The sequence below is a fragment of the Haliotis asinina genome, chromosome 2, assembly GCF_037392515.1.
Source record: "Haliotis asinina isolate JCU_RB_2024 chromosome 2, JCU_Hal_asi_v2, whole genome shotgun sequence".
Lineage (NCBI taxonomy): Eukaryota > Metazoa > Mollusca > Gastropoda > Lepetellida > Haliotidae > Haliotis > Haliotis asinina.
Genome location: NC_090281.1, coordinates 21098056 through 21125767, shown reverse-complemented (window position 1 = coordinate 21125767; position 27712 = coordinate 21098056). Strand labels below are relative to the sequence as shown.

Below are 27712 nucleotides of genomic sequence, written 5' to 3'. Positions count from 1 at the left end.
GAGAAAAGTGAGACTTGAACTTCAGTCACAGGTTTAAGGCATGGGCAAGGGACACCAGTCTGCAAAGCTAATCATAGGCGAATCCAGGGAGGTTATGCATTTGTGCGCCCCCACATTGAACATATTGTAATATTGTACTCACATTGTATTTCGGATTCAGTTCGGGGTGGTGGCTAGCCCAGTGGTTAAAGTGTTCGCTATAGTCATGCCGAAGGTCTGGGTTCGATTCCTCACATGGGTACAATATGTTAAGCTCATTTCTGGTGTCCCCTGTCGCAATATAGCTGTAATGTTGTTCAAAGATGCATAAACCTGTACTCACTCAGATTGAGTTACCTAGTCATGAAACAGCAAAGGGAGACAACTCTGCACACACTGTATAACTTTTGAACTCCCTTGTCACTGTATTGTGTAGAACTTAAACAATTAGATATGAGCATTAAATACTCAACACTAGTCTCAATTCATGTAAATAATTCTTACGTCTGTTTAGACAGTATGCTACATTTGGCCAAAAAGCCATTAGGGTCGTGAATAATAAATAGTCTTGTTATTGCCAGTAGTTGGCAAAGTGCTTCATCTTGTTTTGTCCATCATGCTGTTTAATTTGGAGAATGTCATAACCAGTTGCTGTGACACACTTTGGATTTCTAGTCTTGAGACTGAAACCATGTCTTTTGTGCGATTGGTGAATGCTACAAAACACCCTCTCCATAGCAAGGGGCATACCCTTGAGAGTCATCTGACACAAAACTCAAACACTACAAAGTCACACTGGTAAGTCTGTATAGATATTTTAATCCTTTAAATATGAAAACCACAAAATAATCACTTTCAATCTGCATTACAAAACACGCCATAATGAAGGTTCAGCAATAAATATGTAGACTCAGCCAAAAAAAAGGGCATGCTTTATCAAATATACCACTCAAAATTGATTGATTGATTGTTGTTGTTCAACACTCCACTCAGCAATATTCCAGCTGTATGGTGTCAGTCTGTAAATAATGGAGTCTGGACCAGACAATCCAATGATCAACAGCATGAGCATCATATGTGCAGTTGGGACATGATAATGTGTCAACCAGTTAGCCAGCCTGTAATACTGAAAAGAAGTCAATGAACATCTATTACAGACTAAGCACAGTGATATGAAACTTCTCCTGAGTAGTATATATACACTACTCACACCTTGCTGAGGATCACAAAATGTCTCAACTTCACTTAAACGTAGATTTATATCTGGAAATTGTATCCATTTAAATAATAATACAGTAACCCCTCTATAAGCAAACAGCCTCTTAAATCTAACCTCATGTGTTTGATACATGAATAACCATCAAAACGGTTTTAATGGCACCATTCAATCATTTTGCAGATCATGGAAACATCCATGACAAACATCACATGTCCATAGCAGGCATGGGATCCACACGATGCAATGACATGCTGAAACCCAGGATCCATGGTCACTATAAACTCAAGTGAGTATTTAAACCAAATGTGACCCCACAAAATAGTTTTCTATTGCAGCTGTGATTATATCCTTAACAAAGTGTGAGTTGTATACATGATGACGATGAAGGAACAATAATACATGAAGAGTGAGAGAGTGAGTTTTCGCCACACCTGACCAGTGAAAATCTAGGTAAGAATTGATCTTCAGGAACCAATGTTTGTCATGTGAGGAAACTAACTGGTTCAGTGGATCAGTGATCAGGTGCTCAAGTTTGATGACATGACATCACATGCCAATAGTCCAGATTGATGAGTAGATCAATCAGTCTGTTGGTAACTGGATTTTCTTGATTTTTAACTGTGTTCTGTATCTTGAGGTAAGGTTTTACCCATCATACTGATGATGATTCAATGAAACACACATTAAGCAATGTGTAGGTAAAGATCGTACCTTTGGTGCACCTCATAACTCTGTATCGTAGTGAGTACTCTTGGTTTTACTCCGCTTTTAGCAATATTCCAGCAACTTCATAGCAGGAGACACCAGAAATGGGCTTCACACATTGTGCCCAGGGGAACTAAACCTGTGTTTTATCAGTGAGCTAGCACTATGAAACCAAATTAAGTCTAGGCTAGTACACACATACACATGTATCTTTAATCGTCATATGAGGAAAATATTCACAAGTACGACATTAAGCCCCATTTCACCTCACCTGACATACACGATATCTGTATATTTATGTATGAATGACAAGTAAAATGGTAAGAAGATGAATGGTAACACACATATTTTCTGTTTGCCTGAAACAGAATGGCTGAAATGTACCTTAATTTGGCAACAATTGATTTGAAGGCAGGTAATTTCTATGACATATCAACTGTCAAGTATTTGTGTACCACGTCACAACTGTGTGGTGCAAAAACGGGAATGATATGTGTTGGAATGAAGGTAAAAGTTAGCAAAATAAACAAAAGCTTGAAGCCGAAAAAATGAAATAAATCAACAAACACAAATCAAACACTACATGTATATTGAAAACCGTCAACACTTCCAATATATACACATACTTGATGAATGAATGCATTCTGAGATTGTATTTCTTTTGCTTTGATGATGTTGTTGTAAACTCAGGACTGCTCAAGAATGGCACATGAGGAGATGGTTTTGACTAGTAGCAGCAAGAACCAGCTTGGTGGTAGTCAAGTCTCTAAGACAATCTACTCTTTCCACTACTTGTCCCAAAGAACCTCCCTAAAACTTCCACTACTCCTCTCCATGAACCCAAGTGTCCTCTACATGTCATCAAGAAGTGAACCCAAGACAACCTCAAGGGTCCACAAATCCTTCCTTAGAACCTGAATGTCCTCTGCATGTCTTCCAGAGGTGAACCCAAGACAACCTCAATTGTGTACAGATCCTCCCCAAGAATCTGAATGTCCTCTACATGTTGTGCAGACGTTAACCCAAGACAACCTCAAGCATCCACAAATCTTCCCCTAGAACCCGAGGATCTTCTATATGTCTTCCAGAGGTGAACCCAAGACAACCTCAAGTGTCCACAAATCTTTGGTTAGAATCTGAATATCCCCTACATGTCTTCCCAGGCTGAACCCAAGACAATCTCAAGTGTCCACAAATCCTCCAAGGACCTGAACACTTTCTCTAAGTCCTCCAGTAGATGACATAGAACCCTAGAATAAGATATCCTCTATAGTTCCTCCACCTTGACACTGCTGGCTGTCTGGCTGCTGGTCTTTGGTTCTGGGTACTCACCCATGTCAACTTCCTCAGAGTTGTTCTTGTTGAAGAACAAGTCCTGAAAATATAGAAGTCAGTTGCAATGGTTAAGATTGGTTTAATGCTGCTTTTAGTAGTATTCCAGTCATCTCCCAGCAAGTATGCTCAATGTAGGAGGAAAGCCTAAAACAAATGCAGATCTCATACGTAAACACTTTGTAAAACACAGCAGTATGGGTATGGTGTTCTCACACTAAGACACATCATCTGAGCAAAGAAGGACTTACACCCACGATCAGAGGTTCCTGATGTTTTGGTTGACAAAAACAATTATCAATAGTCACAGAGATTGGGTCTTGGATACTACATTCAGTATCCTATGACCTATGAGTATGAAGTTTGTTTCTTTGTTGCTTAACAACACACTCAGAAATATTCCAGCTATATGAAAATAATAAAGTCTGGACCAGACAATCCAGTGATCAGTAGCATGAGCATTGATCTATGCCACTGTCAAGAGCCTGACCACCCAATCCCATTAGACTCCTCTTACAAGGTTGCATAAAACCAACTCTAATCCAGAGCTTCATAGGTGCTGAGTGTGAAGATACAAAGGTATCTTTCTTAACCAGCCAATCCATCCCAATAAACAACAAAGATTACTATTATCAGTAGTATTATCTTAACATTTGTATAGTGCCAATATTCAGCTCAGCTGCTCAAAGGCACTTTGATTTCATGCTTCGCACATTCCTGTACCCGCAGCTGGGTGTTTATCTTCATGTGGTCACCATCTGGTCATTTGCCAACAGATTCGTGGGTTCTGATTGTGTACTGTACACTATGGGTTGTGACAACACTGAAACAGTCTGCACACAAAGTTAACTACAAGGTTTTTATACCCAGTCACAGATGGGCTTGATCCTGGAACCTCAGAAAATCTCCAGAGGCAACAGTAAATTGAACACAATTTCCATTAGTAATCCCCATCATATTATTTCCATTAGTAATCCCCATCATATTATTTCCATTAGTAATCCCCATCATATTATTTCCATTAGTAATCCCCATCATATTATTTCCATTAGTAATCCCCATCATATTATTTCCATTAGTAATCCCCATCATATTATTTCCATTAGTAATCCCCATCATATTATTTCCATTAGTAATCCCCATCATATTATTTCCATTAGTAATCCCCATCATATTATTTCCATTAGTAATCCCCATCATATTATTTCCATTAGTAATCCCCATCATATTATTTCCATTAGTAATCCCCATCATATTATTTCCATTAGTAATCCCCATCATATTATTTCCATTAGTAATCCCCATCATATTATTTCCATTAGTAATCCCCATCATATTATTTCCATTAGTAATCCCCATCATATTATTTCCATTAGTAATCCCCATCATATTATTTCCATTAGTAATCCCCATCACATTATTTCCATTAGTAATCCCCATCACATTATTTCCATTAGTAATCCCCATCACATTATTTCCATTAGTAATCCCCATCATATTATTTCCATTAGTAATCCCCATCATATTATTTCCATTAGTAATCCCCATCATATTATTTCCAAACAGCACAACAATGATTTTAAAGGTCACATGCAACCAAAAAATCAAACATAATTAAAACACAGTTATCACTTATATATATAAAATGCATTGCTGATTAAGAAAAAACACATAAACATAATTATAAATGTATAATTGCAAATCAAAAGTGCAATATTTTGTACTTAAGTTTCCCTCCCTCGAAACGAAGCAGCTGCGATACAGCACCCAGTCTGAGCCAGTTGGTGTCCACTTAAAGGGGCACTAATGCGGAGCAATTTCCGTGGACTGGTGTAAACTTTTGTTATTGTTTTTCTCCCGTGAGTACCCGGATGATATCCCAGAATTCGTGACTGGTTAGTGACCTCTGTTGCGCAGTCCGTAGGCGCAACTGATAGTTTAATTATAGACAGATCAACTGAGGTGAAGTCATTTTTTACTTCATTACAAATGTATTATGAAAACAAATGAAACACTTTGAAGGTTAATCATCTGCCAGTGGTAGAAATGGTAAAAAACTATTAGGACGGAAAAATAACGAAGCCTCTATATTTTGCCTCATAACCCTAATTAGTTTATTGTCATATTTGTATGATTCTGAAAATTAATAAAAGAACACACGATCTGCTTATACTCATAGTAAATTTCTAACATAACAGCAACATTTATACATTGTATAGATTGCCAATGTGGATCCTATTTCACACACATACGCGATCTAGTGTCTGTTTTCTGTCATACAGATTCTGCTGAATGCTACAACAAATAAATTAAAACAAAATGCAAATAATGAATGTAAAACAGACTAATTTTATAGCAACAATGTCAGGCTACTACCTTGTTCAGGAGTGTATCCATCAATATCCACGTAAAAGAAATCGTATTCCATTCATCTGCAGCTGGTAAATAATCCTGCTCTGTGTCGCGTGTCTTACAACTGTCTCATTTGCGAAAAAGTAACACATCGTTTCACGTCTTTCGTTGGTGAAAACCAGATAAAACTCTCATTGGTCTCCCAAGATAGCACACCTGGCAACTAATTGTATGATGTCCACTATTCTAAGTAATTTAGTTATCCAATAATGAGCAATCAATCAATCAACGCAAGGGTGGTTAATTCTTTGAAGAGAGGATGTTGTTTTTGCACTCACACTTTACGACAGGGTGTTGTCATCTACACACTCTGCCTTTTGACAAATCCACTAGAAGATAAAAGTAATTAATCAATCAGTGTGTTATCGGTTAATCCTTTGATCGACTCAGCTGATAAAAGCTCTTGCATCACCTACATGCACATATTACATAACATACAATACATTTGCCATTACAGACCTTAATTTATAATGTTGAGTATTTACTCCAGACAGGAGAAATGCCAAATGGGAACCTTTGTTGAGTAACCAAAGTGGTGTTACTACTAATTATACCTGTTAAAAAATCATTAATTGACCATCCAGGGAATGATGACAAATAACACGTGTATTTACACCATCAAGCGCGAGTTACAGCAAGGAAAATGTAATCTCTGTATCGCATGCAAGCGCAAGTTACAGCAAGGAGGATGTAATCTCTGTGTCGCATGCACTTATGGGCCGAAACTGTTTTGAGGATAACAACGGAATTTCGTTACATAAGGAATACACACTGGAATTTGCTGTGTACTTTGGTAAATAGGTGAAAGAAGGGCTTTTTTACGTAAGAAAATTTTCAGATTTCTCTACCAAAGGCAAAGTCATCGTTTTTTGTTTACGAATTCAAATAAATCAATTGTGTGTTTTTATTATCATAAATAAGAAACCATTGTAGCTACCATAGCTACCAAAATTTACGTATGATATTTGCTATCACAGCTCAACCAACACTCAAAACTACCTGTAGACATCATATTTTCATGTAACATGATTAAATATCGAGGTTAAAAACGCAGAAATAGGATCAAATTGGATCAGTAACTATACCATCCAAGCATCCGAAAAGTACTACACTGCTGGAATATTTGGTTACGATCGGACAAGGGATACCATGGATATTTTTAAACAAATGGCATATGATGGGCATCCGGCCTCCTGACTGTTTAGGTGAAAAAATTCTGCTGATATGGACAGGAGCCCAGTTCCTTTGTCCGTCACGGTCGAAGGAGCGGGCGCTGACCAAATTGCGGTTTGGTTTCGTAATTAGACCGTTGGTGAGAAACATTATTCGCTCCGCATCAGTGCCCCTTTAAGTACAACAAAGCCTTTTCATTGTCCACTGGTTCATTTGCCGATACGCTTAGCCGGCTCTTTGTTTAGGTCTTTAAAGCCTGATAGGTGTTAACTTCAAATTGCATTTGGTCAATGATTGAAGTTGTGCATTGCATATTGTCATTAGACAGGCAGGAAGACACATAGGTGTCTACAAACTTGCCATTGGGTTTTCTCTGGGACAGAGTCTGCTTATCGCAATCAACTTGTTTTGTTTTATGTAACTAGTAGATTATTTACTTGTTTGTGTACACAACCCAGATTAGAGTATGGCTAACAACCTCATCACTCCAGGCAGGCATACTGTTTCAAGCTCCATGAACCTATTCACTGTGTATGCGTTATGAGTGCAGTGGAGCATAGGTGTTGAAACCACATTTTCCTCCAGCACTGGGGGAAAATTAGTGAATTGTTTGAACTCTGATTTTGCTGGCTTTTATTCATTGCTTTTTTTTCAACTTTATAGGCTGAATTATCAATATTTGATGATTTGTTTCAGTAAGTGTATACCGAAAGGTATCAGAATCTGCAATGTTGTCTTTTTTGTTGCATGTGACCTTCAAATAAACAAAATGCTCACTCTGACATGGTTGTAGTGTGACTTGTGGGTGGTGTGGACATCAGCTTCCTCCTGGGTCTCGAAGAACCTCTTACACAGGGTACAGTACATGCCTTGAACTTTAACTACGCTGCTCTGGGCTGCAACACATGGTGTCTATTGATAACATGACATAAAACATCTGGTTCCAGGTCTTACCGATATAATTACATCCATGTCCTAGTTTAAACTTTTAAGCAGCGGAACAGGAAGCAAAGATGTAGCATTCTCATACAAAACATGGCAAGAAGTCTTTTTGTTTGTGTTGCCATTAAAATACAAATTTATATCTAAAATTTATGTTTTGCCTCCCACTTAAATGCTTTCTTACAGAAAGCTGGAGTTATATATTCCCCAGCAATGAATACATGTATCTGTGCACACTGATCCATTGACTAGGGCCACCTTTCACAAAGCAATAATGTGATCATAAGTCACTAAGGTAATCTTAGTGTGATGTTAAAGAATGGGAGTTAAGGAAGCTTCGTGAAAGGAGACCCAGGGTAATAATCACTTGAGGACCTCAAGTTTTGGCATGGACGTGGAACACTGATTGATGCCTTTCACATGTTAAATAGAGTCCAGCTATATTTCCACATAGTGATATGATTCAATCCTTGATGTGAGATACTGTCAAGGGAAAATGTGCCAGATGACATTTTACATGATTATCTACAAATATTGGGTACCAAAAAACACTTGTGATCATAAATAATACTGAGATATGAAAACCCTATAATGCTGATGATCCCTTACTTTTATTGTTCAGCAGACCAACATGGTAGGGCATCTGGACCATACCATATACATCACTCACCATATGCAACACCGTCTCTGTGAGGAGGAAAGTCTTTCTGGAATGAAAATCATTGACAATGTAGACGTCCTCACTGAAATGTGGAATCATTCATCAATTCTAAAAAGAGCAGTGGGATAGCCCAGTGGTTAAAGGATCTGCTCGTCACGTAGAAGGCCCAGGTTTGATTCCCAGCATGGATACAATTTGTGAAGCCCATTTCTGGTGCCCCTACTATGAAGTGGCTGGAATATTAAGAGCAGTATGAAACCTTACTCACTAACTGACAGACTCATCAGTTCTACTCCTACACATCTAACTGTATTGTCTCTGTCTTGAAGGAGAAAGCATTACGGTACTACAACGTCAAGACACTGAAGATTTCTCTGGACTCATTACTACAGGTAACTGTAAGTGTACTAGCCCTGTTTATTAGCACTCTGAATGATGTAAGTCTGTGGTAAAGTGTGGGACAGTCTTAGCATAAAGACTGCATTATGTAACAGTGACCTGGAGGTAATTGAGAAGACATCGACAAACCCAGTGGTTGAAAGGATGAGCAAAGCGCCACATTGCTGAAGTAAGAAGATCAGAATCATCCACACTCCACTTGACAAAAAAATGGGTCTCAGTTCTAAAATTCATCACTCCCATACTGTAACACAGGGAAGGCATCATAACTGCCATATTTTAACATAGTAAAGTTATTGTCTCCAATACTCTAGCATAGGAAAGCAATAAACCCCCATTCTCCTCTACTGGTAGTTGCTGTTTTCACTCCATTTCACTTTTTCTCCTTCGTCATCCGACTGCACATTCTACTCCATATTATTTCTCTGCATTACATTTTGAATTTTTTGTAGGATGCTAGGTCTCAAAATGTTAGGGTCACCCTAGTGGTTATCTCAAATGGCATGCAAACTTTTGGCACTATCTTTTTTAAGAATACAACAACAAAAAAAGCAGGTCCTAGATTGCGACCATATGATTGCCATTATAAATAACTGTTATAAGCGGAAATATGCAATTGTTCTAATTGGTATCGTTTCGCAGCGATCACAACGTTAAGATGGTCATAACTTGTATTCCTTAAAACACGCTTTTGACAGTTGTAGCACTTTTCTGTGTAAAGGGCCAAAAATTGCAGCTACACAACACAGCATGTTCCACACTTATACAAGAATTAGCATCCTTGTTGGTATATACACCCAAACTTCAAGACATAAACCCACCAGCTGTGTGCATCTCTTTATCAGATCATCAGTCTTCTTTCTCTCCACCTCAGCTTTCTGGAACATCAAATACAAGCTCACATAATGAAGTGAAAATTTGCACTGGTCCTGTGGTGCCTGGCTAGTAAAAATTCATCAGGACCACTAAACACTAAGAGGAGGCATTTTGAAGGTTTCATTCACTGATCTCAAATTGATAGCAAGGCTGACTATTAGACTTCACAAAGTAGGCCCATATTTGTTTAATGTTTTGGCACAAGCAAATGTGTAAGTTTGAGGGGATAAAATATGTTGAACTTTTAATCAAAGATAAAAAATGATGACAATAAGCAAAAGCATATGAACGTGATTAGTAAATTTTGAAAAATGGTTCTTCAAGTCTATCTTGAACCCATTTCCTAAAACTAACAACACATCACACAATTTCACAACAAAAGAAAAACCAGTACACAAACACATAAAAATGTACTGAAGTATACAACTGAACCTATTCCTTTTGCAGTAGACTCTCATCCCAAAGGAAGATAACCCAGTATTCATATTAAGAACAGACCTCTTGAAAATGAACTTTACACTTCCAAATGAAGGGTCTAAAATATTGGTACCACAAAAGATGTGGACACAGTATTTAACGAAGTGATTAATGAGCATGTGGAGATGTGTAGCACCTACCTGTATATGGGTGTCAATGTTACAGTGAGCCCTGTACTCAGGGAAACTGTTAAATGGTTTGGTCTTGCATATTAAACATCCAAGCTTGACTGTGTTACAGCGAATCTGAAACAAAACATATCAATGTTTTCTTATAGCGTCAGGAACTTCTAGGATATATGCCAGTCTCACAATTTTGACAAACACTGAACCACTAATATGTTCTTATGTTTAAATACATAAATATTTTGACATTCTTAAGCAAGCGGCATGCTATTACCTCAAAGGTTCTGGTAATTCATTTCAAATACAGGAAGATACAGGAATTCCTACATCATATAGAGATAAAAACTGACATTGGATGGAACAGAATTTATTAGTGCATCAATGTGGACACAGTAAGAAAATCAAAAAAAAAAATTTGTAGAAATTCTGACCAAAAAACAATAAGCTATCACTGAGTCTCCAAGCAGCTGGGTTATGGTATGATTTACAGTGTAATTACTGCAACAAAGTGATGATCATGATACAGAATAATAACAGAAACAGAATTACAAAACTATCACAATATTGGTTAAATAATAGCATTTCCGTGTCTGGGACCCCATTTTGTAGTCAAGGAACCCTGAAATGTGTCCCTTGGACCCTCAAATATTGGACTTAAGGTAAATTCCTTCAAACATTTGGAAGAAAGGTGAAGAATGAACCAGACAGAAGTGCCAACAATGGGATATGATAAACATTTCACCTTATGAAGTTCCAAATTTTTATGGTCTGAGTAAGGAATGTGTAGATCAAGGTCACAGACTGAACAGAACCTGAAACACAAGATGAACATACTAAGTTTTCCAACTATCTTTAACATATGCCATTCAAAACACTGAGTCCATGCAAACTTTTAGGCATCAAGCAGCTGGTCAATGACAAAACAATAGAAGTCCCCTGAAGTCATTAATCATATACTGAACCCCAAAAGCAACACACACTGACTGAGGATTCTTAAACCAGACGTTTTTATTTGCACTAATTAACAATCAAAACAGAGGATTGTGTTCAAACTAGAAAATAATGGTTAACACATCTCCGGGAATCACATTTAAAGTTCACACAAACAAATGAACCTAAAATGGTACCACTAAGATACCTCATAGTCAGTATTGTGTTGGCCACCACGGGCATTGGTGACAGCATTGCATCATCTGTACATGGAATGAATACATCAGTTCATAAAGGCCACAGGCGCTTGGGTCCATACTCAGCAAAATGCCTGATTGAGTCCAGCTGTGGTTTGAAGTCATTCAGCCTTCTTTGAATCTTTTCCCGAAGGTGTTCTATTGGATGTAATTCCAGATTGAATGCAGGCCATTGTATGGTTTGGATGCCATGTGGTCTTCGGAAGTCCAATGTTACACTTGGAATTCTGTAGTGCTCTCTTGCTGGAAGATGTGATTTCCGTAACATCCAAACTCTGGTACAAAGTGGGGTCTTATGACTTGGTCAGTATAGCGAGCAGCTGTTCTACGTCCTGGACCGTGATTCTGGAACATCATGGGGCCAATTCAGACCGACTGCAACTATACACACATGGAAAAACCATTCCCCATACCTTCGCCATACTTTCACTCTGCCATTGGCTGTTGAAACACAATATCAGCTTACGTAAGAAAAATGCACTGCTCTCCATTGTGGGTAACGTCAGTTTTGATGGTGAGTTGCCAGTGGAAGTCAGTTTGGGCAGAAACAATCAGAGAGGACAGGACAATGAAGTGATCCTGCTGGTTGTGCACATCTGTTGGTCTTAACATTGATCCTACTGCATGGACGGTCTTGGGTGCTGTTAGTGGCCTGATACCAATTCCTGGGGGATTGTCCTAACATGAACATTAAAATGACTGGCTGCTCTCTTTGCAGTCTGGCCAATTTGCAATAGTCCCAAGGTTCAATTCCTCTCATCTCCTGTAAGTCGTGGTACACAAGAATGACTTAAGGCAAATTTTGAGACTTGTGTTCATTGGTAGGCTTGTAACAATCTGCCAATGTAGTTTCATTTTCACGAATGCCATACAAAACCTGTTACCACATCTGCCTTTTTATGTGCGTTTGTTCGATAAGCTTTTATCAGAAAACAGACTCATGTTGGTAGTAACTGTCAGTCTGGATTGAAAAACATGTTAACAAAAGGATACAATCATAATAAAAACACCACAATGTCAAAAAATAATGTTTCCATTTAGTTTTGAAAAGTTGTGCTTCTTTAGCAGTTCAGTATAGATGGGCACATGGTTGCAAAAGCATTAGGAAGCCAGGTCACACGGGAATGGGGATGGAATTCCCACAGGGACAGAAACATGTTACTCAAGTAACCTTAGTAAGTATGTGACCCGTGAACAACCTGGTGAGAACTGGCACATCGTAAGAGGCAACGAACAGGGTCAGGTGGTCAGACTTGCTGACTTGATTCACAGATGTCATCACATCCCAATTGCATAGATCGATGCTCATGATGTTGATCACTGGATTGTCTGATCTGGACTTGATTAAAGACAGCCACAATACAGCTGGTATATTGCTGGTATGGCGTTAAATAACCAACAACCAACCAAAAAGGATGTGGGACTAAGTGATGGTATTCTGTCCACTCACAACGAAACCTACATTAGAGTCTTTTGGTCCTTGCGCTGTTGGAAGATCTTGGCAATAGCATCCTTGACCTGCTTGGCGATGTATGGTGGCATCTCCTCAACACGGGCCATCTGGCTGGAGTGTGTGTGGGATTTGTGGTGGTTCAGGAAGTCCTGGAGAGATCATGAAGAAAGATATGAAGTCAGTGGTGGTGAATGTTAATTTGAGCAATCCCTCAGTAGTAACAGCATAAATCATTTGTCCTGTAAAACTTGTAGTAAGAGAGAACACAAATCAACATTTTCAGTCATGGCTCAGCATGTTGTGCTATTTCTCACCTTATTGAGTTATATAGCATCTTTTTGAGTTATATCACATCGCATTGTGTTACATCTCACCACATTGTGCTGCTTATCTCACCACATAGTGGTACATCTCACCATGTTGTTCCTGGCCAGGTAGCTGCAGCCAGGACAGAAGAGAGACAGGGTGTCCGGGTTGGTGGGCTGTTCACAAACAAACGTCACTGTTTTCATCCACTTATGTGATTTAAGTTCATGTTTATATCTTTAATAACTTACTTGCTTTCATGCAACATTTCAATTCTGAACTCTGAATTGTTTTCACAGCCCTCCTGGCCACTTTGCCAAATTCCATCTGCACAGAAGAAGTTTGTGTGTGGAACAGACAATCTACTGATCAGTATGTTGAGCAGCAGTCAGCGTGATCCACTAGTTCACCTCTTACCACTAAGATAAGTTGTAGGAGACAAGTTCTAAACCATAAACCCCTGGAGGACTGTATTACAAGCAAGTCTTGAAGCCTTAGTCTTGAAGAAAAGTAACACACATCCAGTTCATTGTAAGTCCATTCTTACAAGAATCATAAGAAAAATTCCCATCTGCAATACCTATGCTAATAAGCATTCCACTGATGTAAAACTATGTTCAAACTACTCTCCATGATTATGAAAACAGCATCCTTACCATATTCTTCCTCATGGCCTCCAGATAGAGATTACCTGAAACACAATTTGTTGAAAGATAAAACAAAATAATGACACATGATTACTGAAGAAAAGGAAGTGATATATATTATAGCATCACATATTTCAACTTGAAGCCTTACAAGGACTGACACAATTGAGTGAGTATAGTTTTATGCCACTTTTAGCAACATACCAGCAACGTTACGGCAGGGGATACTATAAATGGACTTCATACAAAATATCTAAGCAGAGAATCAAACCTGCATCTTTAGCATGACGACTGAACACTTTAACTAGGCTACACATCTACAAATAATGCTGCTCTTACAAAGCAATCATGGTAAAAAACATACCACAACTTGAATATCTACAAAAAATATATTTGGTATTATTTTGGGGTCTAGAATCATGCTCAAAGTTTATTAAATTTAAAGCAGCAAACTTTGCATTTGTTTTCTGAAATTCCAACTAAATAGCATAATTTCAACTACATTTTTGCTTTCATTGCTCAAGGTACTAACATTTTAATATTATTAGTGATCATTAAGTCATTGTAACAAGGCAGAAATGATAAGGATTGTGACAGCTGGATTAAATATGCTGGCAGAGCAGAATACTTAGATTTTCCTCAATGACATGTCACTCTGAAATATATCTTTAAAGCTTAATGCAGTACAAGCACAGAGGCAGTGTTGGGAATAATTACGGTATAAGACTGTAATGAAGCTCAACAAGTATGGCAGTAGCAAGATTAGGAATCCGACAAATATTGTTTCCTATTTAAAATGTTTAGGAAATCATTGTTGGGTCAGCTGGTAATGAATCATTTTCCATTACCATGGCAACCTCAGTTAAATTTTTTAGTGTGAAAAAGAATTTGATGCAGTGTTCGCGTTAACGCAGAAATCTGCATTTTTCACGCAAAACAATTATTTTGCATGTATCTTTTGAACGCATAGAATCTGATGCGATTAATTTTTAAAGTGCCTAAAAACACCAACGTATAAAAAAACCCTAAGAACCTTTGAAATGATTCTTGACTGTACAATTTCACGCATAAAAAATTTGGACTACATGTTTATAATTTCATTTCTGCAAGCACTCTTACAAAGCCTACTGCAAACTGTGATGAAAAATATTCACATCAACATGTTGTGTTCAAATGTACACATTTACTGCTGAACTGTGTTCCCACACGTTACCATGGTCACAGTTTGGTACATATTCTCTAAACTGACACGGTACACTTGGCCACAGTCCCGTGACCATATTTGGTAGTTCATTGCTTCACCATGGCCTGATCCAGGCCAACCGATGGCTAGAACCGTCCATCTGCCTCATTACCACATCTGGGACATGACAATGACTATATCTTAATGTCTCTATGTTGGAGGGCGGCTTTGTTTGTAGGTACATTCTATCATCTTACACTGTTTGAGGTCGGCCTGCAACAAACAGAACACACACTTTACTAGGTTGCCATGGAGATACTGTCTGGGATGACTGAGGCAATGGTCGTGGGCATAAACTTACCAAGGCCTGGCATCTTCATCTATCATTAAATCTTTAAAATTATATGTCAGTGGACCTCACAGTCAAATCATCAAAAGCTCCGTATTTTAAATTAGTAAATAATCAATTTAATCATGATTGAACTGAAATTATCCCAACTTGTTGCATCCTTCTATCACATTGTGTAAAATGGTAAAACTAAAAACTAAATTGCGGACTTAAAAGTGACAGTCAAATCTTGGAGAGAAATGATTACTTGATCATGTTAATGGAGAAACATTTGAAAGTCAAACCTGAAAATACCTGAAAAATGATCAAACAGTGAAGTAATTCTGTCAGTCAAATCTCAAAAGGTTTGAAACACGGAAATATCAGACTTTAACTTCTATCCGAGCATGTATACCATAAGGACTTTCACATTTCAACATTCCTACCAAAGACAGCTCATGTTTTAGCAACGCATATACATTTCATAATGTAGATATCTTCACGCTGATCATGTTGACAAACAAACGCACATGCCCTTCTGCATAGTTAGTATGATACAGAACCAAATTAACCTAAATACCTACACTGCTGCATGTCCTTGGTAAAGTTATAATAGGCTGAATGCATGTTCACGAATAGTGTCTGACCCTCCGACAAATCTGGCAGATTTGCCAATGGTCAGACTGAAGTCCCCAACCTGCTGGCCCCAGTGTCTGACTGAATATATCACAATGTCTGAAGTTGTTATTTGTGGCATGTGACACTTGTTCACTCTTTATAAATTTATGTTTATAAAGTTTGTCATTATGTATTGTTAATAATTTCAATGCCAATTATGACAAATGTTACATCTGAAATGTGAATTTAATTTTATTCTGTTGGTCCTGTGAATTTTCAGTGGGTAAGACAGACATCTGAAACTTAAAGGACCCAATGTCCTGTTACTTTGAAACACCGTTCGTGAACACTGACTTGGTGCTTTGTAAAGGTTTAATCATAGTTTTACTACAGTTTAGTTACATAGGTGGTGTTCAACACAACAGAGGGTAAGTGACCTTTAGAAGTGATTAATGCTTGAAGGAATTGAGAGTGAGTGAGTGAAATGGGTGTTATGTCGCTTTTAGCAATATTCCAACAATAACACATCAGGGGACACCAGAAATGGACTTCACACATTGTACCCATATAGGGAATTGAACCTGGGCCTTTGGCGTGACAAGAAAACACTTCAACAACTCGACTAGCCCAATGCCTCCCAGAGGATGTGAGAAGGAAAGTAACAATGTCACCTGGGATGTAACATCATTTTCTGACTCATGTCAGATTGACCAACCCACAAAATCAGTGATTGCTGCCTCCGAAAACCTTAAACATTAGTTGGCTTTACGTCATCTGTGATAACAAATTTGTCTGTTATCATAACAATTACTTAACAAAGTTCTACAAATGTGTAAACATTGTAAATGTGACCAATCCTGTCAGACATTCTGACAGGCCGATCAGAGGACAGAATATAGCCCTTTATGGGAGGTGACATGAAATGGGGTTTAACATTGCCCTTAAGAATGTTTTGCAGATATGATGATGTGCAGATTTAAGCTTGTTTTATATAGGTTTTTGAAGGTCCCTGAGATACCATGTCACAGTTATTATGACCTTCAAATAATCAGTATGGTGCCAGACAAGGACCCGCAAAGAACCAAGTAACACCATCTGATTCATCTGGTTACCTCTCACAACCTCTTTATTTTAAGAAAGGTGCATAACGTTTAAAATTGTGTACATATAAGTCATAGTTTGGGTTTTTATGTGCTTTTAAGACAGTCTCTCATAACCCTAAAGGGATGGCAAATAAATCTATTTTTACTGCACTGCATATATATTCTTATGTACATGGTGAGATTAGGTTGTCTGTTGGTCTGTCTACAACCAGGATGGGTAATGGGTATCTATCCTAACAGTTAACCTACACATAGTGGCAAGTCACATTGCTGGAAAACCTTTCTTAATGGTTCAATCATCTTGTGATAAATAATTTCTCAATTGTGACCTATTATCAGAAAGAATAAAATTCATAACATATTTTCCTTGAGAATTTTCACTTTGTTTACACAAGTAAACAAAGTATGTGACTACTACCTGTGTAATCACAGAAGCTACTCTTACCCTTGCTCCACGTCCATCTTTTCTGAAGGGGTAGTCGTCTCCCCTTGGTCCCATAGCTCGTCCTCCCATTCCGTTGCCATAGGGACCCATTCCCCTGCTCCCTCTATGTGCCCCAAGTGGTCCTCCTCTTGGTCCTCCTCTGTAATTCATCATTGCTCGAGATCCTCTGGCCTGTAAAGTCAGTATCGTTTTTTAAATAAGCACATGCTTTAAGCCTATACCTTGTTTTCTTTTGTTTAAAGTCCAGAATCGATTATTTACAGACCCCCACCATATAGCTGGAATATTGCCGACTGTGGCATAAAACTAAACTCACTAACTAACGTTACAGGGATCTAAAGGGAGGATGCGATTTTCAGTGAGAAAGTTTAGTTTTATGCTGCTTTTAGCAATATTCCAGCAATATCATGGTGGGGGACACCAAAATGGGCTTCACACATTGTACATAAGCAGGGAATCGAATCTGATGAGCAAGTACACTAACCACTGGACTAGCACAGGTAGAATTTTAGACATTTTGTGAGTATTGCTACCTGTTATCACTACTTGGACAAAAAAGCATTTTTTTCAATATCTATTGCACTCAAAAGTATGCAGACTGGATGGACAGTTGTACGACAGATTATATAAGCAGCTAAAGACTCACCAAGCCATGTGGCCCTATGGCCCTTGGACCGCAGACTCTCACTGGTCCTCCTCCCATCCCTTCACTGCAGTAAGTATCGACATAGACAGAGCTGTCACAGGTTCCGTACTCATAGTTAAAGGGCTCTTCGTACGCCTCCACACACTCGTAGTCATAGCCACCAGACTGTCCCATTCCTACGTTGCTTACACGGTCAGTGAGTTTATCAATGACATCGTTCTGTTTCTTGAAGAGCTCCACAAATGTAGCCTGTCGATTTGATGAAAGGCCATCTTCATACTGATTATCATACTGGGTGTCCCTGTACTGATCAGTTTCATACTGGCCTTCATATTGCCGATCACACTGTGTGTCCCTGTACTGATCAGTTTCATACTGTCCTTCATATTGCCGATCACACTGTGTGTCCCTGTATTGAGGGCCTCGAAAGTCTCTGTACTGACGATTTTCAAACTGTTCATTTCGATAGAAGTTGCGCCTCATCTGGACAATGAGATTAGAATATACTTGATAATTAAATAATAATGGAAGATCGAAGAACGTGGTCTTTTATGGGTCATCACACTGGAGATATTCATAGTTAAATTCATAGTAAAATCATATACTTCCCACCAAAAGTTTAGACTCAAGTAAAACACTCACAATATATTATGTACGAAATATACAGTATATCTGGTTACACTGAAAATCCATTTCTCCACTAACTTGGATTAATCAATTGTAAACCTTATGCAGAGGAATTGCACAAGGATCATGCATAAAATGCATAAAATTGCTGAAAAGAATGTGCAAATATGTGAACAGCTGTGTTTTGTGCAAAGTTTTGTTAAGAATTCACCACTGATCTTTTTGAACTCATGTCAGATATCTTTTCAACCTTACAAATTTGTTTTACAATGCATCAATTCATGTGTAAACAGTACCTTGAAAAAGTATGGAATATTTTGCAAAAGTTTGTTTAGAACAGTAGTCTGAAGAAAGCGGCTACAATAGTGAGTCTAAACTTTTGATGGGAAGTATATATGTTTCAAGGATGGTCTGGTTCTCTGGTCAATGCATGCCATACCCCAGTTGCATAGATCAGTGCTCATGTCATCAATCACTGGATCGTCTGGTCCAGGCATGACTAATTACGGATTGCTATCATAAAGCTGTAAAGTTGCTCAGGGCGGCGTTACGACAAACAAACACTCATGCTTCATGAATGGACCTTTTGAGTAACTGCCCATTCATTATGAGCATTGCTTGCACCTGCACATGTCGCCATATCTTCGATCAAGTTCCATGTCAACTGATATCGTGAATGTCAGACAGAGAAGTCCAGACATTCGTGAGGTTGACTGTATAGGCCAGGAGATTTAGATTCCCAGAAGAGGGAACCCCAAACAAATTGCAACAGAAACAAATTGGTTTGTTTCTTATTTAGACATACCTACTGCATCACATACTAAAAGTCTTAATCAATCCAAGGTGGGGAACATTATCAAAATTATGGATAACTATTAACTTTCCTAGTTCTTTTTCAACAGAATTGAAAGATTATTTTATTTTTTTTAAAAAATACCTTGAAACTGTATATCTTGTGTATAATATTCAGTGAAAGGTAATAAATTCATCTTTAACATGGAATACAAGTGGGTTTCTTTTATTTTGTCTGAAAAAAAATTACTTAAGGAATAAAATTAATTTTTTACTATCGTAATTCCAAGAGATGTAGAACTTGTCTCAAAAATGATTATTTTCAAAAACTTTCTGGAAATATATTAGCAAACAAACGTATTTCTTTGTTCTTAATAAAACACACATGTTTAAAATCATATATTTCTCACATAACAGAAGTTTTTCTTTCATATCATCTTATGTTTTGAAAAGTAGGTTATGCATAATAAACAGTCTTCAGGAAAAATGATGCTGAGAGTTATCTCCCTTCCACATCATTGACATTTGCTTGGAGCATTTCAACTGGATTTCACTGTGTTTTTTGTGCTTTGCAACGGTCTTCAAGGCATTTTTCACAGAAGAGAGGTAAGTTCATGTGTTTATAGATGTTTTTGACCCAGCTTTTAATTGACGAAGTTAACTCGTAAATGCATACTTAATGTATCTAAGCTCCAGCAAGCACTGTCTTTCAAGATCTGCATGATCACCATACATAGCCACAGCATTTTTAATGAAGGACTTATAAGCTTTTTAAGTTTGATCTATAGGCATTGCTTCTCCCTTGATGAATTATGTGGACTATCTCTGTTGTCATATCCTGTTTATTTATCTGTAATACTTTTTTTTTGTCATTATGTCCCCAGGGTCACTATGACCTAGCAAAGGGAGCAGTTAGTGTATACTACTTTCCTAAAGGCTTGTCTTTTTTGTATGACCCACAAGGTCACATGCATAACATATGGCCAACTTTGGTCAGTGTACTAGGTTTAATGTTCATGAATGAGACAGTATTATATGAACTAATGATGAAAGCAGAAAAGAATATGACATGTTTTTTCATGTTGTTGATATGATAATATTATTAGATATCTAGTCATGTGTTTATTGAGATTTCAAAACATACAATTTGTACATTTGTCTTTAAGAATCATTCCAAATTTACCAGTTTTCATCATTTTGTAAAAACAGATCATGGATCATCAAATCAATTTGTTGTACTTGATATACAGTAATTTACATAAATTCAGGTTATCTGTCATAACTGAGCCTGAACATATTACTGAATATATCCATATGCTATATGTTACTTGATAATTTCATTTTTTCAAAATTTTAGGTTTTATTCATTCAATTTTTGTAATTGCTTTAGTAATCTAAATATTATTCTTTTTTAAAGTAGTTTCAAGTTAATAATTTTTCTTTTAGGGTCAAAACATGGCACTATGGATGTTTGTGAAATATGCAAGCTGCATTTTAAGGGGAAGACAGGAGGATCAGTTGTTCTGAGGGAGAAAGGCAGCAGAGGTGTAAGAGCGTAGCATGTGGTGACTCAATCCAAACCAGACCGGGACAGCTTGTTCATGTTGAATGTCGTCGACAGTACTGTAATCCGCAGCAAATAAACAAACTCAATAAAAGAAGGGATGAAGTCACGAAGAACAACCAGTCTAGGACTTTACGTTCTCCAGAAACAAATTTTGATTTTAAACATCAGTGTATATTTTGTGCTGGAGTTATTAATCAACATGACAAAAAGAGAGGATATGATGTCTATCCTGTTAAAACAAAGGACTTTGAAGATTCAATTAAAGCTGCATGTCAAGAACGAGGGGACAAATGGTCACATGATGTGCAAACTCGCCTGCTCTACACCTGTGATCTACATGCAGCAGATGCAGTCTACCATCAGACATGTAGCGTCAATTTCAGAACTGGAAAACAAATTCCATCTCAGTTTGACAAAAGTGTTGACATCTCCAAGAAATCTAAGCAGGGAAGACCAGAAGATATTGAAAGGACAGCAGCTTTCTATTCTGTAGTGGAGTTCCTTGAGGAAAATGATGATGAACAGATTTCAATCACTGATTTGGTTAATCACATGGAGGATATTTTGAAGGGAACAGATGTTGAAGCATACAGCCATCCTTACATGAAGAAGCAACTGCAAGAGCACTTTGGAGACCGAATCATCATAACTGATGTCATTGGAAAACATAATGTTGTAACATTTACGAGTACGGCCTCATCCATTCTCCATGATTTCTACCAGCAACCCAGAAAGAAAGACATTGCCTCAGAAAAGCGTCAGATTATTCAAACAGCAGCCAAGCTCATAAAGCAGGACATTAAGTCAGTAGAGATCAACAATGATAGATACCCTTCATGTGATGAAATGGCATCATTAGAAGCAAATCTGGAATTTGTCCCAGAATTGTTGCGATGTTTCCTGAAAGAACTGATTCCAAGAAAATATGTTGATATCAAGATAGCTTCATTGGGACAATCAATAATGCAATGTTGCAGGCCAAGAGTTCTCACAGCCCCACTTCAGATTGGACTTGCTGTGCAAATGCATGATAAGTTTGGTTCCAGATTTCTTGTGGATTCTCTCAATACCCATGGTTTCTGCAGTTCTTATGATGAGGTTAAAAGGTTTGAGAGAAGTGCTGCTGTCAGTAAGGGAACTGACATCCCAGGAATATGTCCAGGAAGCTTGGGAAATGTTATTCAGTATGTTGCAGACAATGTAGACCACAACACCTGTACTCTAGATGGATCAAACACATTTCATGGTATGGGCATCATTGCAGCGGTCACACCAGGAACAAAGACAAGTATGCCTATTTTGAAGACTAATGTAAAAGCAGAAGATCTTTCGCAGCTTGGACGAATCAAACTCTTTCAAAATAAACCCACAGGTACTAGTCTTGGAATTCTTCACTATGAGCCAACAGAAGAATTATCAGAAGTGGATCCTACAGCAAATATTGATCTTCTTTGGAAATCATCATGGCTGCTGAGACATCAAGTTAGACCATCATATTCAGGAATGATGCAAACAGTTCATCATGGTCAGTTTCCTGGTAAGTCATCAGTGGTATTCCTTCCTATGATTGACATGGATCCAACAAGCATGTCCTGCATATTTTCCACCTTGAAGTTTGTCTGCAAACAAGCAAGAAAATACACTGTGATACCAGTGTTGACATTTGACCAACCTCTTTGGTGGAAGGCACATCTCATAGTTATCAGTGAACCAAGGGACAGTGACCTTCATTCTCTTGTCTTACGACTAGGAGGTTTTCATATGGAAATGAGCTTTCTTGGTAGTATTGGGCATCTAATGGCTGGATCAGGACTCCAAGAACTGTTTGAAACAGTATATGCAACAAATTCAGTTGGGCATATGCTTAGTGGAAAAGCAGCTGCTAGAGCTGTTAGAGCTCATATGTTGGTTGACACAGCCTTGAATGCCCTCTTGGTTGCCAGGGCGTTTGAGGTGCCCCTCCCTTACTCGAACAGCCGTGAAGAATTATCTGCAGATGCGACTGTTAGTCATGAAGATGAAGACATTACTGAAGCTGTTTCACTGTATGATGGACTCATGGGTGGAAAATTGACTCCAGCAGATGTTTCTTCCAAACAGTGCTTTGGAAGAATACGTAAACGAATGGAAGCTGTAAAAAGTGAAATAAAGGTTTCACGAACAGGGGCTCTGTGGCTCATGTACATGGATCTAATTGACATCCTTCAGAAGTTTATCAAAGCTGAGAGGACAGGAAACTGGAAACTCCATCTTTCTGCAGTTTATCAGATCCTTCCATATTTTGCAGCTTCAGGACATAACATGTATGCCAAGAGTGCACGCATCTATTTACAAAATATGTGTAGGCTACCTGATGATCACCCTGATGTTTACATCAACTTCATGAATGGCTACCATGTACTTCGTAGAAGTGAGAGATATTGGGCAGGACTTTCAACTGATCTTATAATTGAACAAGTCTTGATGAGGAGCTTGAAGTCAAGAGGTGGCTTGACAAGAGGAAGAGGAATGACTGAAATGCAGCGTTCTCTCTGGCTCCTCTCAATGCCAGTATGTGCAGAAGTGAGTAATTCCATGCAAGAACTCACAAGTATATCCTTTGGAACTGACTACAACCACAAGGATGCAAGAACTACCAGACTAGCAAGAGATTCAGAAGACATTCTTCAAATATTGCAGTACCTAGAAGACAGAAACCCTTTCTCTCAAGATTCCACTCTGAGGAGTATTGCTACTGGCATGACATCAGAGACTTCTGTGAATGTTGACAAGGCAAAAGAAGTTGGGAATTGCATTTTGAAAAAGATGACAGGAAACAGTGTAGGAGATTTCAGCTTCAGAAAGAAAGACCAAGCCATTACACTTGCCTCACAGTCATCACTGAAGATTGATGGTGAAACAGTTCAAGTGTATCCACAGTTGTTGTTTCAGCGCCTAATTGCTGCAGCAAACTGTTCACAGGAGGTATTAGCAGATGTATTCAGATATGAAATGTGTAGCCACCCACCTGCCCTCTTTGATTCTCATGCTCTAATGAGGCAATCTAAGAAATCAGTTCTTGCAGACTCCATGTGGTCACTGTTGCCTTCATCTCAAATATCCCTTCCTGAAAATGTCCACTATGTGCTGGATGGTGGTTCTCTTCTACATCGAATTCCATGGTCCTGTGGTATGACATATGAAGAGATTCTGGCTTTGTATGTTGACTATGTGAAGGTGAAGTACAACATGGCAGTAATTGTCTTTGATGGCTATGGAGAAGAGATGACAACAAAAGACACTGCCCATCAAAGACGTACCAAGGGCGTAACATCACCAGTAGTCAAATTCCGTAAGGACATGAAACTGACAATGAAAAGAGACCATTTCTTTGCTAACCGTCAAAACAAGCAGACATTCATCTGTCTCTTACGTGAGTCACTAGCGGAAAATGGATTCATAACTCACCAAGCAAATTCGGATGCAGATCTCCTCATTGTTCAGAAGGCTATAGAAGGATCAAAACAGGGACCAACAGTTCTCATCGGGGAAGACACAGATCTTCTTGTTCTCCTATGCTATCATGCTGATACAAAGTCACAGCTATTCTTCAAGTCAGATGTAAATCAAGGGAAGCAAAAGGAACAGAGGATCTGGGATATACCGAAAACAAAAGCTATCCTTGGCTCTCATATATGTGAGAACATACTGTTTGTTCATGCCCTACTTGGGTGTGACACGACATCCCGGCTATATGGACTCGGCAAAGGACTTGCCTTGAAGACCATTGATAAATGTTCTCATTTTCTGTCTCAGGCGCTCATTTTTCATGATCCAGAATCTTCACATGGTGATGTAGCAAAGGCTGGAGAAGAAGCTCTGGTATGCCTGTATGGAGGAAACCCTGGGGTAAACCTTGACCAACTCAGGAACAGGAAATTCTGTGAAAAGGTGTCAACGAGTTTTTCATGTGTCCAGCCCCAGTCATTACCCCCAACTCAAAATGCAGCTCAGTTCCACAGCTACAGAGTGTTCTATCAGATTCAAGAATGGGCAGGCAGATCAACTGACATGAACCTGGCAGATTGGGGTTGGAAAATCTGCCAAGGCAGGTTAACGCCTATTCAGACAAATATGCCAGCAGCTCCCCAGTCACTCCTGAAAGTGATTAGATGCAACTGCAAAACCGAGTGTACGTCCATGAGATGTTCTTGCAGGAAACATGGTCTTGACTGTTCCACTGCATGTGGCGAATGCAGGGGTGTCAGTTGTGCCAATTCAAGTGTAACTGATCAGGAAGATGGAGACTAACATATTTTTAAGTTGGCTGAAAGCTCCAAATCCAAGATTGTGTGATGAGTCTTCAATGAAATGGTGACAGATTCAGTTTAAACAGTGGAATTATTTACTACTGTTTTCAAATAGCCTAGCATCTTTTGAACTGACTGATTCATGTAAACAACAGCAACAGCAACAACGTGAAATTATTGAACTTGTCCAACTATGGCATGTCTCTGATTATCAGATCTGATTAATCACATGGAAACACGTTTATTTCGTAGGTTTTAGCAGGTAATCTCATTAAATAAGCTTAATAGATAACAATTGTTACACAAATCACATACTGATTTCTAACACCTTTCAAAGGAATATTTGCAATGGTCTTTTTCATAAGTTTTGTCTGTGAATAATGCTAATTAATTAAAAATCAATTAAAACTTAATTAATGATGGTGTAGTTAAGTTTATGATGTTTGTTAAGTAATAACTGTCAGTGCCTTGCCATAAGCTTTAAAATGAGGTGTTATAACCTATATTGCATTCAAAATAACAATTTTCATATTTTTAAAAAATGTTGGTTAATTACTTAATTAATTAAGTCAAATTACAATATTTTCCCCCCAATGGATTTACTAAGACTTTTAGTATGATGTTTACTGATGTTGTCTGAGTACAAAACATTTGGATATATTTCTGTTGCAATTTGTTTAGGGTCAAACACTCATTCTCCTGGCCTAGTAACTGGAGCAAAGACAGGGCCTGTGCGATGCAGCCGTGTCTGCGATGTAAAAGTAGATGACGTGCACTTTCCAAAATATTATATAACAGAAATCAGAGACCAGATAATAGAGTGTCTGCAGAAATAAACTGTTACAAAGTATATCTGTCAGACTGTATACATCGTCAGGCTCTCACCGCCCTCACGCTATCTCCAGTGTTGCTGTTTGTACATTACCGACGGCTGTTCGCTAAATCCGCATGGCGTCAAAACGCCAGTTTTACTAAAACAGCCCAGCCATGACATAGATGAACGGGAGGGACTGAAAGAGTTCCTCCCGTTTCCCCAATATCAAATAATATTTATTAATTGATATTTACAAGAATTATTAACAAAACCTAACTCAAATAACTAAAAGGCAAAAAATTAAGTACAATATTTAGGGTTGAGCCACTAAATTTTACCTCTGTTCATCTGAGGAAGAATGAACATTGGGGAACGGAAGGAACAGTTTCGAATGCGATCAAAAATGATTAAGTGACAGTGTTCGAAATAATTCACGCTTTTTTCTAGCCAGTCAGGCTAGCTATGCCTGAAAGTTACTAACCCCCACACTATATTATTCACTAGCCCGAAATTTAAAATTTAGTTTAGAAACTATAAGCAAAAGATTACTAAAATAGATGAGAATAAGATACTGTCGGCATGACCCGGGGTTTCAGCATTCAGCTGCCAATATGAAGAACATTTTCATCAGACCATAATCTCGCATGATTTAAAAGTGTATTATAACTTAACAAGTCGGAAAAGAGCGATATACAGAATGATTAGAAAATGACTCCATTCACTTGCCAGCGCCCCCCCCCCCCCCCCCCCCCCCCCCCCCTTGACTGTAGCAATACACTGACCCGATTGGATTGTTAGTAGCTAGCGGGCCAGTGGCCATTTCGCACACTGGTGGGTGAGTTAAATTTTATGCCCGTCAATATTCCAGATAGCGGCGATCTGTACATAATCGAGTATGGATCAGACAATCCCGTGAAAAACAGAGTATCGATCTACGCAACTGTGATAAGATGACATGTGTCAACCAAGTCAAACCACCAGATCCCGTTAGTCGCCTCTTACGACAAGTATGGGCTGCTGAAGACCGGTTCTAATCCGGATCCTCACTGTAGGGTACCGCGACATGATAGTTTTTGTTATAATTTGACTGCAGATATTCACGAAGCTTACAATGAAGGCAGCATGGGCGGTTGTAATGCTGAAGCAGAAATTAACCTTATAACCGTTTGCACGAGTATGTGCTTGCCATCTCCTAACCCCAGGCCTCATCTACTTTCGCCTACAACTGTTTGTGGCGATGGATCAATGCCTCCAGTAAGGGCATTTCTACCCCAAGATGGCTAAACGGGTCTGCCCAATACAGCTTAATTACTTGTTAATAAGCTGAAAATATTTGTATAGGAATTTGTCCAGTAGCCCAGTGATCAAACTGCTCCCTCGATTCGCCTAATGACTAGGATTGACTTT

The 27712-nt window shown here is 38.5% G+C and overlaps 1 protein-coding gene across 2 annotated transcripts; it reads right to left on the bottom strand.

Annotated features, from left to right (window-relative positions):
* Positions 1–778: 778 nt before the first annotated feature.
* Positions 779–26423, bottom strand: LOC137272340 (uncharacterized). Of its 2 annotated transcripts, none has more exons than XR_010956086.1 (13): positions 26377–26423; positions 18217–18699; positions 17571–17741; positions 15334–15349; positions 13903–13937; positions 13357–13422; positions 12950–13089; positions 11043–11112; positions 10316–10420; positions 9644–9700; positions 8372–8469; positions 7598–7716; positions 779–3278 (listed from the first exon to the last, which is right to left on the bottom strand). XR_010956086.1 is itself a non-coding variant. In XM_067804709.1 (13 exons), exons 2-13 carry the CDS (start codon positions 18697–18699, stop codon positions 3171–3173), a joined length of 1407 nt encoding a protein of 468 aa, XP_067660810.1. In that variant the 5' UTR covers positions 26377–26423; the 3' UTR covers positions 779–3170. The 2 variants fall into 2 exon arrangements, 1 of the variants encoding a protein (XP_067660810.1); XM_067804709.1 differs by having other exon boundaries at positions 8433–8469.
* Between the last annotated feature and the right edge of the window lie 1289 nt (positions 26424–27712).

What these genes read in the sequence shown, in the direction of transcription:
- LOC137272340 (XM_067804709.1), bottom strand. Translation starts at nt 18,699, where the DNA reads ATGAGGCGCAACTTCTATCGAAATGAACAGTTTGAAAATCGTCAGTAC. An exon ending in AAGGACCAAAAGACTCTAAT is followed by an intron (nt 11,113 to 12,949) that starts GTAGGTTTCGTT and finishes CTTGTGTTTCAG; the next exon opens with GTTCTGTTCAGTCTGTGACC. An exon ending in ACATTGACACCCATATACAG is followed by an intron (nt 9,701 to 10,315) that starts GTAGGTGCTACA and finishes TTGATGTTCCAG; the next exon opens with AAAGCTGAGGTGGAGAGAAA.